Genomic DNA, 14,990 nt, shown 5'->3' with positions numbered 1-14,990 from the left:
CCTATCCGGTCGTAAATGTGAGGTACAGATTTTGATTTCGATTTTTCTGAAAATATTATAAATAGATACATTATTGGCAATTACGCAGGTATAGGCTTTACTTAATCTTAAAACTAGATATAGAAAAAGGTACAAAGTTGCAGAAGATCGTAGTACTACTAATGTGTAGTCTATAACAGATTGTTTGAATTATTGATAACAAAAGCATAGTACTTTATTTCTGTCCTTCCTGTCATTGCATTTCAGCATTTTTTTTGTCGTTTTGGTCTGTTGATTTAGAAAAGAGTAAAAATACACCATTGGACGACATCCATCGCAGCTTCGTTCTGTTTTTGCAGTCAGGTCACATATTTCGGCTTGAATGTTCACTAAGGAAATCAACTGAAATGTACAATGATCCCTTTCACTGATACAAGCACTGTTCTCCGTATAGCGGAAAAAGTAATAACAGTGGAGTATTCGCAATGATGACATCATATTCAGAACAAACTATACATTGTGTATTGCTGGGCAAAAAAGTGATTATAAATTGCTAAGAACTTCCAAAAATAAGAAAATTGTGTCTTTTTAAAAGATACTAGTAAACAATATAAGTACGCCGTACTGGTCGTTCGAAATGTTGCAAAAGACTTCCTGTTCCTTGGCAAGACGAAAGCCTGTAATACATGTACTGACTCCTACAATCAGATCAGAGGACGTTTTGTTAATCTGAACAGAATTGCTGCACTTATAAATTGCAATAACTTGAACAACCGTTACCAGCGCGAACTACATTACTTCAGACACTCGTGTAACGGTAAAGGTACTACAAGACAGGAATTACTTTATCTAAATATTTACCCCGGCGCTGTACTTGTGAATTAGCGGATCGTTACTGTGACAGATGAAAATCTTGGAAAACTACAAAAAAGAAAAAATATCGAATAACTCTTGTAAATAACAGATCTGAAGATAGACGACTTATTGGTGGTTTCCGCTAAAAGTAGTAACATTCAACCCATCCATTTGCAGTGCATTACAACGCCGTTTCGTTTAAGCACTATCCCGTGCACTAAATTGGTATTCAACGCGTTATAATTCATAACCATATAAAACAAAGTATTTGTCATTCATTTAAATATGAAACGGGGCATTAAAACACTCGTAATGTTAAATCGTCGGAAAAAAACATAATACCAACTTAATGTGAATCCGTTCGACACAACATGAATACGAACAGAGTTAATTGGAATGATTCACAGTGTTTATGATAGAATTCGGCCTTATTAAAAATACAATAAGGCCTAAATGAAAGAAAGGAAACATACAGACCAGTATTATTAACACAATAGTTAGTATGTAAGAAGGACACCTTTAATAAAGCATATAGGAAATATATGATTGAAAGACCCATTGATTATATTACTCTGAAATCGTACCCGAGCAAAAAAACGCTATGTTTAATGTGACACTGCTTACGAGTACAAACGTGCATTTTAATGTGAAAGGTTTCGTTGGAAAGGGTATAGGAACAGCTAGATGGAGACATCTTTGATTTGGCAAAAAACAAAAGTAGTAGTCCAATACAGTTTCATGAGTATAAGTCACTCATAATCATGGCCGTGAACTAATCGTCTTTCTGTAAAACAAAATAAAGATAATGCCTTAATGAAATATAGGTCCAAGACTGGCTACATACAGGGTGGTTTTATCAACATAATAATTATTGTGTAAGGAGGACACCTTTAATAAAACGTATAGGAAACTCATTTACTCTGAAATCGTACTCGAGCGGAAAAATAAACGGTATGTCTCGTTGGAAAGGGCAAAGGAACAGCTAGATGGAGACATCTTTGATTGGGCGAAAAGCGAAATGAACAGTCCAGAACAGTTTCATGACTACAAGACTATCATAATCATGGCCGTTAAATGATAACTGCAATTTTCTCGTAAATGATAGAAGTCGTCCTTCTGTATAAAGACTTCATATCACATAACATTATGTGAAGCAGTTACACGCAACATGAATACATAGTATGTAAAGTTTAATTTTACGAATCATTAATCCCTAAATTATTTGCTACATAGTTATTTCAATATTGTCAAAAATTATCTTGATACTCCGATTTTTTCTGAACAGTTATATTTACAGGCTAAAGTTTCCTAGAAATATGAAGTATATCTAGAAGAAAAAACATGCTTATGTAAATTAGTCTCATTACTATTTATCAACGTGCAAAGAACTTATTTTCTGCTTAACACAATAAAACCAGTTACGACATGAGTTACTGCCCTTCGCATAAGCCCAGAGTGCAATACGTATGTTAAGACGTGAGGAATTTAAGTTTGAAAGGCGCTACCAATATGTACATACTGAAGTCCATTGTCTGACTTCGACTTCCGTAGTTGTTGAGTTGAACCCAAAACATATCCTTGTCAATAAAATCAGATGCCTTACGGAAGTCGATCAAGGAGAAACTGCACCTTTGTTTTGTTTGATTTGTTGGGTTTAACTTCGCACCGACAGGATCAAAGGTCATATGGGAACTTTCCATCTTTGATGGTAGAGGAAGACCCCAGGTGCCCCTCCGTGCATTATTTCATCAAGGTCTAGCTCCTTTGTAGAACCACTGACCTTCCGTTGACCAGCTGGATGGCTTACTTACATGTACATGATGAATTCAATGCCCCTGGTGAGGCCCGAACCCAAATCGGTGATGGGCGAGTGGTTTGAAGTCAGTGACCTTAATCATGGAGGTCCAATATTTTCATATATTCTGAGTAATCAATTTTCACATTTTCAAAAATGAAATGCTTTTTGACAGTTATGGAACAAAACTGAAAAATACTCCGTCAAAGCGTATCTTATAATAAATGCAGAAGAATTATTTGAAGTCTTGCCACTTTTACGGTGAAATCCCATTTTTGATGTGAAGACTCAATTCAACTGGCTAGCTAAAGGTACAGAATTCGGACCAACCGGTACTAATGTCAAAAGCTGTCTCAGTTTAAAATCTTGGAATTTGCAGAACGAAGCAACGTTAAGCAAAGGATATTACGTCGCCGGCCACTAAGTAATCATCGAAATAATGAATATTTTTCATCAAGTATTTAATCATGTTACGAAATATTTCAACCTAACAATAGTTAGTTGTGTGACAACCAGCAGCATTAATATTTATCAAAACTTAATAGGTAAATTATGTGTATACCATGCATATACCGGACTAGTCCGTAGCCCGTATATCAAAAAGTACAGTTTCGTATATGCCCCGTATATGACAAAAGTACGGGATCCGTATACTTAGTATATCATGCGTATACGGAATAAATCCGAAGCCCGTATATTAGAAAATACAAGTCCATATATTCCCCGTATATAAGATGCAATCACAGTTCGTATATGACAAAAATACGGGATCCGTATACTACGTATATTCGGAATATACAGGCTCGTATACGTGTTCCGTATATTCTAAAATACGGAAAGTATACGGAAAAAAACTCAAGACCCTTCGAATACATGAAAATGAAACTTATGTTAAAGCAGGACACGAATAAACACCATTTCTAGGGACTTTTGTTTTTAAAGTTCGTATATTGCATATATACGGGAAATATACATTTATGTATATTCGGCGTATACGGGATCCCGTATATGCATGACAAATATACGGACTTCCCGTATACTAGATGTTCCGAATACGGGATCGTATATTAGGTCCGTATATTTGTAATATACATCCCGTATACTCCCGTATTTTCGAAATATACGGGACCGTACACTCCCGTATATTGACCCTTTTTCGCAGTGTATGATGCATATATCTATTCGGTGTTTAGGTTAATTGTGTCACTTTGTTTTATTTCCGTGCATTTTGTTTTATGAGTTTTGAAATATGTCTCTAATGACGTTGATGAATATTTATGAAAAATAAAAAGTTATTTTTCTTCATTGAAGTTGGATACCGCTTTGCGGTGTCACTAAACAATACTGAACAGCAAAAGAAACTATCCAGATGTATGTTTTGAAATAAAAAAAAAAATAATTTTCAAAATTTGAATTGTTTCTTCATTTCAAATTTACACTTGAAGATCTTCAAGTGATTAATTTTTAAAAAAATCTATCAACCGTGAAAAAAGTAGTCCAACAATAGCCCTTTGAAAGTCTATATCTTCTGCGCGTCAGTAGCATTGTAACATCCCAATTGGGCACTCGCGCTAAATTTGATTCAGTCGTGCCGTGCAACCAACAATGTTTTTTAAACTTTATTCTGTTTTTCGAGTTAGCCACTTATCAATATTTCCAATGACAATAAAATTTCACAAAGGAAATTGTTAATTACAGGCGCACGCGAATTTCGTGCAAAACGGCTGTTTTGTGACTCCTGACTTCAAGTGTATAGTAGTCGCAACTTGACCGCGATTGTTGACCTTAGGCTGATTATTCATATCGATTATTTCATTATAGTATTCAAGTGTGCTTAGGCTAGCCGTGTATATTTATATTGAAATAGTTTGTATACATTGCAGTATGAAAGTATATATACTTACATTTGATCAGTTAAAACTTTCCATTACACTAATTTATATTTACATAAATTTATATTTCCTTTTTCCCGTGCAGCTCGAGTTTTATGTACACTCCTTTTCAATAATAGGTTGTGCTTCTTATGTATTATAATGCAAAGGTCAACCATCGGGGTCAAGTTGCGTCCACTATAATGTGATATGAAAAACACAAGTGATTTATAAATTAAAGGTTTTAATTAAAAATACTGCAGTTATAAAGCTGGATAGTTTCTTTTGCTGTTCAGTATATATATGACATTTACTACTATAGCATATTGTTTCAAAATGTACGTTATGAAATTGTAATTAATAACACAGATTGTTATAGAATTTATATATTTTATATAAGGAAGCAAAAACTGTAAAAACCATATGTTTTCTTATACGTTTATAAACGCGCAAATCAGCGATGTCTTATATAATTAGGCGTAAAAAATGTTTGTTTCTGGTACTCTGACTTATCCTAAGTTCTTGGCCCGACCCTAAAATTTTTATATCTTTGGAAATTTGTTTTTTTCGTCTTTTTAACGAAACGTTGCAAAACTGCACTTTTTATGTATTAAACATGGTCAGCGATGTAGAAATTAATTTACTGATGCTCTAAAGGCATAACCACCTTATCTGTATTCATTTTTGACACAAATGTCTCACATTATAAAAATTCTAAAAAAGAAGAAAATCCGACCTACCTAACCTAAATTTTTTGAGCCAGTTACCGGAAGCAAAGATTTTTAGGCCTTATAAAATGTTATTCCGTTCATTTTTTCAAGGTACGTATTTGGAAATGATTACGTTTATAATGACGTCTATATTACGCATTCATATCATGTCCAATACCTATCATTTATTAATGTAGATGATTTATTTGAATGTCATACAGTGTGAAGTTCATTTTAATTACTTTCACTTTTTATACCTTTGTCTAGTCAAAAAAAGACAACTCAACACTATATAAAGCATAAAATGTTTTTCAATTTTTCATTTTGTCGTGTCATTTTGTAATAAATGATAGATAGGCACATAATATTTTTGTCACATAAGTTTAAAGGATCCGTAGATATTAACTAAAAATTGGATACTGTTTCGAAAACATTTTATTCACAAATTAATTTATCAATTAACAATAGTCATGCTTGTTTTTGCACACGCGATTTTCTTGGCATATTATATCATGCTAATAAATGGACAAGAACAGGGATACGTAGGCCGTCAACCGAATTGTGCCGCGGTACTCTGCGCTGTTGCCGATTGCCCTCGTCCCATCAGACCTCGAGGAGAGTGCTGCGATATTTGTCCAGGTAATTATATGTTTATAAGATGACCACTGGTTGATTCAGATAACTTGTCCGAAATACTACAGTAAAGTATTATATGTAGTACGAAAATGTCACAATAACTATGCGCAAAACAATTAGATTTTGAAAAAAAAAAACCAATGTTTTGCATTTGCACAGTTTAAGGATTTTTTAAAAAGCAAATCTTTCCCTGATTGTTTCCTTAACAAATGATTACCTTGGTAAATATTCATATACTACAATTAATTATTATTGTATGCAGTGAAAGTTATATATGATAAAAAATTAAGTGCAAAATAACTAGTTTGCAGATGGGTTTAAAAAACAATATTTGCTGTGGATTTTCACCGCTTAAGATAAAAAAGGCGAATAACTGTATATCACTTAAACACATAAATGACATGGCGCATGACTTAAGTTGGACTTTCTTCATACACATGTAAAATGAAAATTAAGCTCTAAACTACATATAAGGAAGCGTGTGATAAATAATAAGTTTTATAGTTTCTTAAAAGACAATGGCATTGTTTTTTTTGGTTTGTTTTTGTTGTTTTGTTTTGTTTTGGTTGTTTGGTTTTCTTTTTTTTTTTTTTGGCAACTTCAACCTTTAGAGGCGGAGGAAAACCCCAGGTGCCCCTCCGTGCATTATTTCATCACAGGCGGGCACCTGGGCAAAGCCACCGACCTTCCATAAGCCAGATGGATGATTTCCTGGAGGCTGGAACCCACATCGGTGATGGACAAGTTATTCGATGTCAGCAACCTTAACTACTCGGCCCAAAAGTAAGCCGTGCCACTTTACTGACATTTTGTAAAATATATATCAAAATTCCATTTACCGTTAAGCTACAGTGCATGGACTTTTGGTTCCACATTCCATCAGTTTTGATACAGCGAAACTTTTTCTGAATAATTTTTTACGCTATAACAAAATCGTCATTACATATTATTCCATAACATAACGTGCGGTTTGTTAAGATAGAACTATTAGGCTACAAACGTCTACTGACTTTAGCACTTAGCAAGACGAATAGCAGTTTTATTAAGTAATTTCGGCAACGAAGTTAAAAGTTATTGTGTATTATTCTATACCTATTTTATCTATCCAATCGCGAACGTTCATTTGCAACACGTGACCGTACAATATATTACGGTATTTGGATGCACGTGCGTACAAATTCCTGTTTTTTCTGTATTTGGACGCACGCGCGTACAAAAAAATCCTGTATTTTCTGTATTTGGACGGTTCAACAGTTCCATGTTAAACATACGATAAAGCCCGAAACGCGTGAAAATGTTCCGAATGTAAATCGGATGAAGTAGGCGCTCTATGTGCAGGGTTTGATTATGCGTCTTGAAATCTGGATTTAATTTGAGTTTTGTGTTTGTTAACAACACACAAAAACGATTCAAGGGATAACAATGCTATCTGATTTAGATATTAAAACGTTCGTTAATAATCAAAAACTTAAAAATACAGTAAAAAGGATCATCAGATGTTGGAATATTTGAAAAGTCGCTTAAAGAAGCCGTTCCGGACGAAACCTAGAAATTGGTATCAACCCTGACTGTCTGAATAGCTACCTCAGCAGTTTTTATTTAACGGTTAAGAAACAAAATGGAGAAAATTATGAATGGCAACAGACGGGCGGTCAGCATCCAAAACATGTCTGCTCTATAATTCAGTTTTGTTCGGATCTTCACCAAACTTGCTGACGATGTTTGTGGGCATTACATCTCGGCCAATTTCGATAACCAGCCAAATTGTACCAGGCACTCTTTGATTATAGTCCTTGAAATATTCGAAAAACGGGGAATTTAGCCTTGTCCGCTCTTCTAAGTCGAACAGTTTTCATCCGATCTTCACCAGACTTACTGACAATGTTTGTTGGCATATAATATCTCAGCCAAGTATTATTACCATCCAAATCGCCAAATTGCTGTTGTAGGTAGGTTGCACCATAAACTTTTTAAATGATGATACGCAGAAAAAACAACATTCAATGAATTACTTATATTACGTATGAAGTGAAATAAATATAGAATAAAAAGATTATTTAAGGTCTAACATTGTTCTGTATAATATATATTTTCACTAATACCAAGCTGGGAAAAACTAGAAAAGGCAGGAATACAATATTCAATGAAACATTGTTAATTTAAACTATTATTATAGTAAGATAAAATAGATATAGAATGAAAAGGTTATTTAACATTGTACTGTACAATACTAGATATATTTGGACTCGTACCCAGCTGAGAAAACCATATTGAACTCGCCTAACGGCTCGTCCAATATGGTTTTCTCAGCTAGGTATTCGTCCAAATATATCTCCGTATTGTACAGAACAATGTTAAATATCCTAATAATATTTCATTTATTGAGATGATAAACTGTTATAAAGAACTGCTTAAAAATGGTACATATATTTTAGCACTGCGAAGTTAACTACATATTATAATGGGAAAATTAAGGTACATCTGCAGGTTTGTATCGAAATTTTTCTTTAATGTAGAAATTTCAGCAAATAAAAAGGTTAGGGTCATGTGCTTGATCTTTTACCAGAATGTTTTGAAAAAAATATGGGCTTCGCGCAAATTTTCATAATGGAAGTCAATGGGAAAATATCAACTTTCATAACATTATCGCGATAAGAAAATTTACACAATGTAGATTTTAATGACACACAGTCGTAAATAAACATATGATATATTGAAAATAAATGATTGTATAGGTTCGTGTGTTTCTTTTTGAGATATTTGGCCACGTTTAAAGTTAACCTCCTATGTGAAAATAATTTTAAGACACTATTTTGAATTATTTAACCTGCAAGATGTTTTGATATCATATTTTAACTTTAGGAAGATAGTGACTGTTACGATTTAATAAATTCATTCACATGTTTGCCTGTAATTCTTAAACTGATTTTCATTTCCGTACGCCAAATCCAGGCCTTATTCTACTTTTTCTGGATAAATGACGTTACGCCATCACTCCCAGTTTATCAAACGCGCAAATTTACCCGAAAGCGTTTGTTTACAAAACTGCCTCGCCTTTACTTCCATGTCTAAACTTAAACTATTTCTTACAGACAGGCCTGTATGTAATCGAGAAGCATGTCTAAGACCTATCGGCTGTGTTGACACATACGTTCCAGTAGGCCAGTGCTGTCCTATCTGCCGACCAGGTAACTGTTACAACATACGGGACATAAGAAATATATTCTATTTTGTGTTTTCCGCTAAATTGTTCTTCAAAACATATTGATTCACATATTCTGGAAATACGTTTCTTTTTTACATATTCTTGATTTGTCATATTCAGTTATCTGTCGTTGAATAAAGCTTTTTTTTGCGTTCAGCGCAGACAAGGTGATATGATAATATGCATCTCAACGGCAAAAAAAAATAATTGTTCGATTCTAACATGACCTCGTGTATACGTATGAGTTTTCTATTCATCGATAACTACTGATATGCTTTTACACATATTCACTACAGGAAGGCCATCTATATGTGATCGAGTAAGATGCGCACCACCTCCTCAAGACTGTGCAATATATATTCCAGAAGGCCAGTGCTGTCCTGTATGCCGACCAGGTAACTAACTTTAATTGCATAAGAAAATATTCTAGTATTAATTCTCATAAAGTATAAAAGCATTTTTTCATACCATCCATGGAATAATTTCATTTTTTGTTTCCCCTAAATTGTGTTTGAATCACATATTAATTAATAATTTCCGGACAAATGTTTTTCTTTAATATATTCTTGTTCAAAAAACAAAGTCCCCAAGTGATTTGTCGTCTTCTGAGATGCAAAGGCATGTTTTCAGGAGAATGAAGCTGACCAACAAACAGTTATTTCATTCAAAGACCAATCACTGTTTGAGATATATAATTTCAATTCTAACACGACATTAAGGATTATTATCTATATCTTTGATGTATCCATCAAATATTTGCCTGTTTTATTTTGTTGTTTTTACTTTTCTTTTTCCAGTGTGCCGCCATGCCGGTTGACACTTTAACGTTATTGGCGTAATATTTGTAACGTATGTAAACGTACTTTTACACACTATATCCTACAGGAAGGCCATCTATATGTGACCGAGTAAGATGCGCAAGTCCTATCGGATGTGTTGACACATACATTCCAGACGGCCAGTGCTGTCCTGTCTGCCGGACAGGTAACCTACATAGAATTGATAATAGTCTTTATTCATACAAGGGGCATTTCAATCGTTTTGTACAGGGATATCCTTTGAAAGATTAAAATAGGCCTCCTTTTTCTTTTCATTTCCTTTTTCTTTTCCTGCTTTGGTCGGGGTGTGGACGGGAATTAACACACGTGCTTTAACAATATCAATAAGAGTTTTAAATGCATGTATGTATATTTCTTGCATTTCTAGTGCAGTCGTTCTGCACATGTCAGAAAATCATTATCATCGGAGCGCAAGGCAAATATTCGCAAGTTTTTGCATGTTCGCACGCATTAAGTGTATAATATGTATAATACATGTACTACTCCCGCACATTTAAAGAGATTCATTTTCGTCTTTCACTATCTTGTTTGGTAGAAAACCAGTGTCACCTAGTCGACTGCCAGCCGTTAAACTGTAGAAGACAATATACGCCTCCGGGACAGTGCTGCCCAGTTTGCAGAAGACCAAGTAAGGTTTTATGTGTTATGAGAAATTGAATAAATTCAATTCAACAATGTCTATAATCTTTTATCACACAGAATTTTGAGTAGAGTTTTCTTCTATAATAAAAATATCATGTCTTAAATCCATATCATATGGAATTCGAAGAAAAGTTTACACATTTACCAATATATCTGTCTATGGTAGAGGGATCTTAAGCTTTGAATGAAATATGCAACATCTATGTAATCCCAAAACTAGTTTGTGGGTGTAAGCAATTTGGTGTGTAAGGTTATAATAGTAAACACTTGCATAAATGTATAGGCGTTATTAATTTGTAATACCTAGATAAAAGTGGCAGTTTTTTTCACAAATGACTTTGCTAATATGACAGTAATTTTTTTTCAAATTTGACTCAGTTAAATACATTTGACAAGTAGATTCTACGTTAAATAGGAGATGATTACAATTATCTCCTATTAATGCAACATTGATATCAATAAATATAACACGCACATAACATATCTTTAACACATATTCAGATTTAGGGAACGCAAATGAAATTGTTTGCCGTTCATACGTAGATGCGTAGATATGGCAAAGATATGGTTTTATGAAGTTTCTCAAAAAGAAAATGAAATAACCATTCTCTGTTCAGTCGGAACAAAGGGAATTTTAATCTTTCGCGCTACTTTTGAAAATAATATACTTTTGCAATGTATGGTTTAACAAAGATATGATTAACTGTAGAAAAACTGTTATTTACTGTAAATACATAAAAACCTGCCCATTTTATGTTTACATGAACTACATGTATGTGTAGAAATTGTATTTTCAAATATCGAATATATCATAAATTGGCAATATCAATATTTGGCTACATCATAGTTTCTATTTATACTTTTTTTTACACTTTCACCATGAATGCTTTTAAAATGATGCAAACGTCATTATTGTCGCTGAGGTCTCAACAAATAAAATTCGCGACAGTTCAGATTGAAGTGTTCAATCTAAAACTAACACAACTTGCTGATGACACTAGTTTGTGTGTACGAAATAAGGCTGACATTGAAAACGCTACTTCTACTATCAACACGTTCGGAAAATATTCAGGATTATTACTAAAAATCAATAAAACTGAGGGAATGTAAATAGGCAAATCTAAACTTTCAAATGAAATTGTAGGTGAAATTAAATGAAGAAAACAATAAAAGATTTAGGGGTATACTTTGGAACAGATAAAAAGGAATGTGAACAGTTAAATTGGGAATCTAAAATAGAATTGTTCCAGAAAATTATCAACCAAGTTAAGTTAAAATAATCGCAATAAAATCTATCCTTTTTCTAAAATTTACTTATTTGCTACAATCAATACACTTACCTAAGGTTACAATGAACAAACTGAACACATTGTTTTTTAATTTCCTATGGGAGAAATAAGAGAGAGAAAAAATCAAAAGAAGGTTACTATTCAACTGAAGAAGGTGACATTAACATCATCGATCTAGAAAGTTTCACAGTCATGTTACAGATAAAGTGGGTTAAATCACTACTATGATCAGAAAAAGCTAATTGGAAAGTAATCCCAAAATATTATTTTGACAGCTTTGGTAAAAACTTTCTAGTATTCTACATGAATTTGAACTCAATAAAAGAACATTATTAGCAACTGGATATCTTTCAGAAATATGAACAAAAAGCAACCAAAACATATCATGATGTACATCAGGAAATAACTTGGTGTAATGAGCTAATTAAGAGTCATAACAAACAAAACTATATAAACTCGGACATACTTTCCTTAAATGATATTATATAATGGCAAAAGTAGCGAAAACACTATTTTAGACAAATTAAAGAAAAAACCCGGTCTGACTGGTTATCTGAGAAAATGACTATAAAGAATGCAATTCCAAAATTATGGCTGAAGAAAATTCAAACAGAAGATTCAACACGCACCCGCGTTAAAGTGAATCTAAAACTTCTTCCTTTATCAACATTAAAATTAGAATTCTTGAATAAAAAAGCGATATATAATATACTTTTTCAAAAAAAGAATCTCGAAACCATACTTATACTCATTTTTGGAAAGTAAGTTTTGTTTCAAAATACCATGGAACAAACTTTACTCACAAGTGAATATATCTATTGTTAAAAGATACAGTCAGTTTCGATAGAAATTGGTTAATAATGTTATTGCCTATAGTGAAAACTTGTGTAAATGGAAAATTAACGAAAATCCTAATTATAGGTTTTGCAAAATACCAGACAATTAAGAACACTCTTTTGTTGACTGTCATTTGATAACACCTTTCTTTTGGAAACAGATAATCGAATGTATTTAAGTTACTTGGAATTCATAGAAATATAGAGAACTTAAAAAAAATGTTCTAGGATATAATTTTAAACAACAGCCATGAATGGGAATCTAATATAATTTAACTGTAGCAAGTTTATGCTCATACAAATTCTTCTTCTTAAGTAATTAACGTTCAAAAGAATTGAACATTATCAATTTTGTTATGTACGAAATGAATATAATTAAACGGTACTTAAAATATAAACTAGAAAGAGGTACATTTATAGACAAGTTTATAGAAAATTTATAGTGTATATATTTTTAACACATCTACCTGAACTGACCTAGATATTTTTGGATGATATATATTGAAAAACAATGGAAATACGTAAAAAAATTACCGTTGAACTGTACATATGTTATTTTGTAAATGTTAGTAATAATTTTAATTAATGAAAAACCAATATGCAAACATGTGACCGTTTAAACCTTGAACTAGTCCCAGTCCATGACTAGTTACCTGGCCTGGCAATAAAAGTGAAAATAATGTCTTAAGTCGGACAGACTTTGAACTTGCATGTAATAACATAAATTTTCATTTCAGGAAGGAGACCAAACTGTAATCGTAGGGCATGCCCACGGGTGTTCTGTGAAGACTCATATATTCCTCGAGGCGAATGTTGTCGAGTATGTCGAGGTAACCCAAGAGGTGGCAGATACTGATAAATATGGGCGTCAAAGGGCATGTTTCCCGATATATTCTAAACTCTCAGAAATCAACTTGTTACGTTTCCAACATATCAAAACTCATCTAGACACAAATGACATTTAAGCCGTATCACCCAAGAATTATTATAATAAAGATACTATTTTTAGACATAAACTGAATAAAAGCAATAGAAAGATTAAAATATTTTCTTCTTGTTATTTTCATTATAAAACAAATGTTAGAAGTGATGTTAACTCAATTTTTGATATATCATATTGCAAATTCATTATACCTAAACACAACTATAAGTTTCCCCCGCCGATGAAATCGGGAGGGGGATATTGAAATGGCGTTGTCCGTCCGTGCGTCCGTCAGCAGCCATTTCTCAGAAACTAGCAGGTAGAATTTCCTGAAACTTTAAAAAAAACATGAATCACTATACTGCGATGATGCCCGTCAAGTTTTTTTCTGGGTCCGCCCTTATTTCCAGAGTTATGGCCCCTGAAATAGTCAAAAATGCACATTTTCGTCCGTCCGCAGTCACTTCTCAGTAAGTAGCTGGTAGAATTTCATAAAATTTAAAATAAACATGAACAAACATACTGCAATAATGCTCATTAAGTTTTCTTTTTTTTTTTTTTTTTTTTTCGGCATTTTTCCTTAGACTTATTGCTTAAAAATCTACATAATAAATCAGCCAATTGGTAGAATTTCATTTAACTTCTTTCATTCTTCCATGAACATTTATCATAAACATGTGAAGTTGTGTACTAACACCAGGTCACCACATTGCCTTGGTCACACTCCCTCCCCCTCTTCCCCCCACCGAAAAACAAAAAAAGAAATCATTCTTTTTTCCAAACCTTCCATTAATATTTGTCAACATGCAAAGTTATACTTTCCCCCATCTCATTCCCCACCCAGGCATGCCTACCAACCTGATCATGCATATCCCCCGCCCCATACCCCCACCCCATTTTCTTTCTTTTTTCGCTATTCTTCCTTCATTGTTAATTTTCCATCAGTTTTTATGATCAAAATGAGAAGTTTTATACCCTCACCTGGTCATCCCCGCTACCCTCTCCCCCCCCCCCCCCCACCCCTCAACACCCCACTTCTCGCCCTCCCCGCAAAAAAATAGGCATTTATTTTCTGTTAAATTGATTTTGACTAATGAAATAATTTGCTTCTCAGTAACATCCTTAACTTTTTGCATGATATATTTTTTGCCATTTCTCACCACAAACCCTATCGGCGGGGGATACCAGCTCATCGAACGTGCTTTTTATTTATCTGAATTTACGGTATTGTAATGTACCAGTACAGGAAACAAATGACGCGGTATCTAACTGTATTCAGATTCAGTTTATCACAATAACCAACTTACGTCCTCAATGTAAGAGTACCTGTGCATTCTAAGCATTAATCTCCTAAAATAAACGTTATGTAATTAGTCCTATGCAACAGAATGACCCAATAAGAGATGCTACA

General features: G+C 33.4%; 1 protein-coding gene across 1 annotated transcript; it reads left to right on the top strand.

The window, feature by feature from the left end:
* Positions 1-5,519: 5,519 nt before the first annotated feature.
* On the top strand, positions 5,520-13,701 carry LOC123559760 (uncharacterized protein DDB_G0274171-like). The gene is made up of 6 exons (XM_045351832.2): positions 5,520-5,849; positions 8,939-9,034; positions 9,348-9,446; positions 9,937-10,035; positions 10,426-10,518; positions 13,395-13,701. Exons 1-6 carry the CDS (start codon positions 5,681-5,683, stop codon positions 13,511-13,513), a joined length of 675 nt encoding a protein of 224 aa, XP_045207767.1. The 5' UTR covers positions 5,520-5,680; the 3' UTR covers positions 13,514-13,701.
* Positions 13,702-14,990: the final 1,289 nt, after the last annotated feature.

The sequence above is a fragment of the Mercenaria mercenaria genome, chromosome 10, assembly GCF_021730395.1.
Source record: "Mercenaria mercenaria strain notata chromosome 10, MADL_Memer_1, whole genome shotgun sequence".
NCBI lineage: Eukaryota > Metazoa > Mollusca > Bivalvia > Venerida > Veneridae > Mercenaria > Mercenaria mercenaria.
This window is presented reverse-complemented; position numbering and strand designations above follow the sequence as displayed.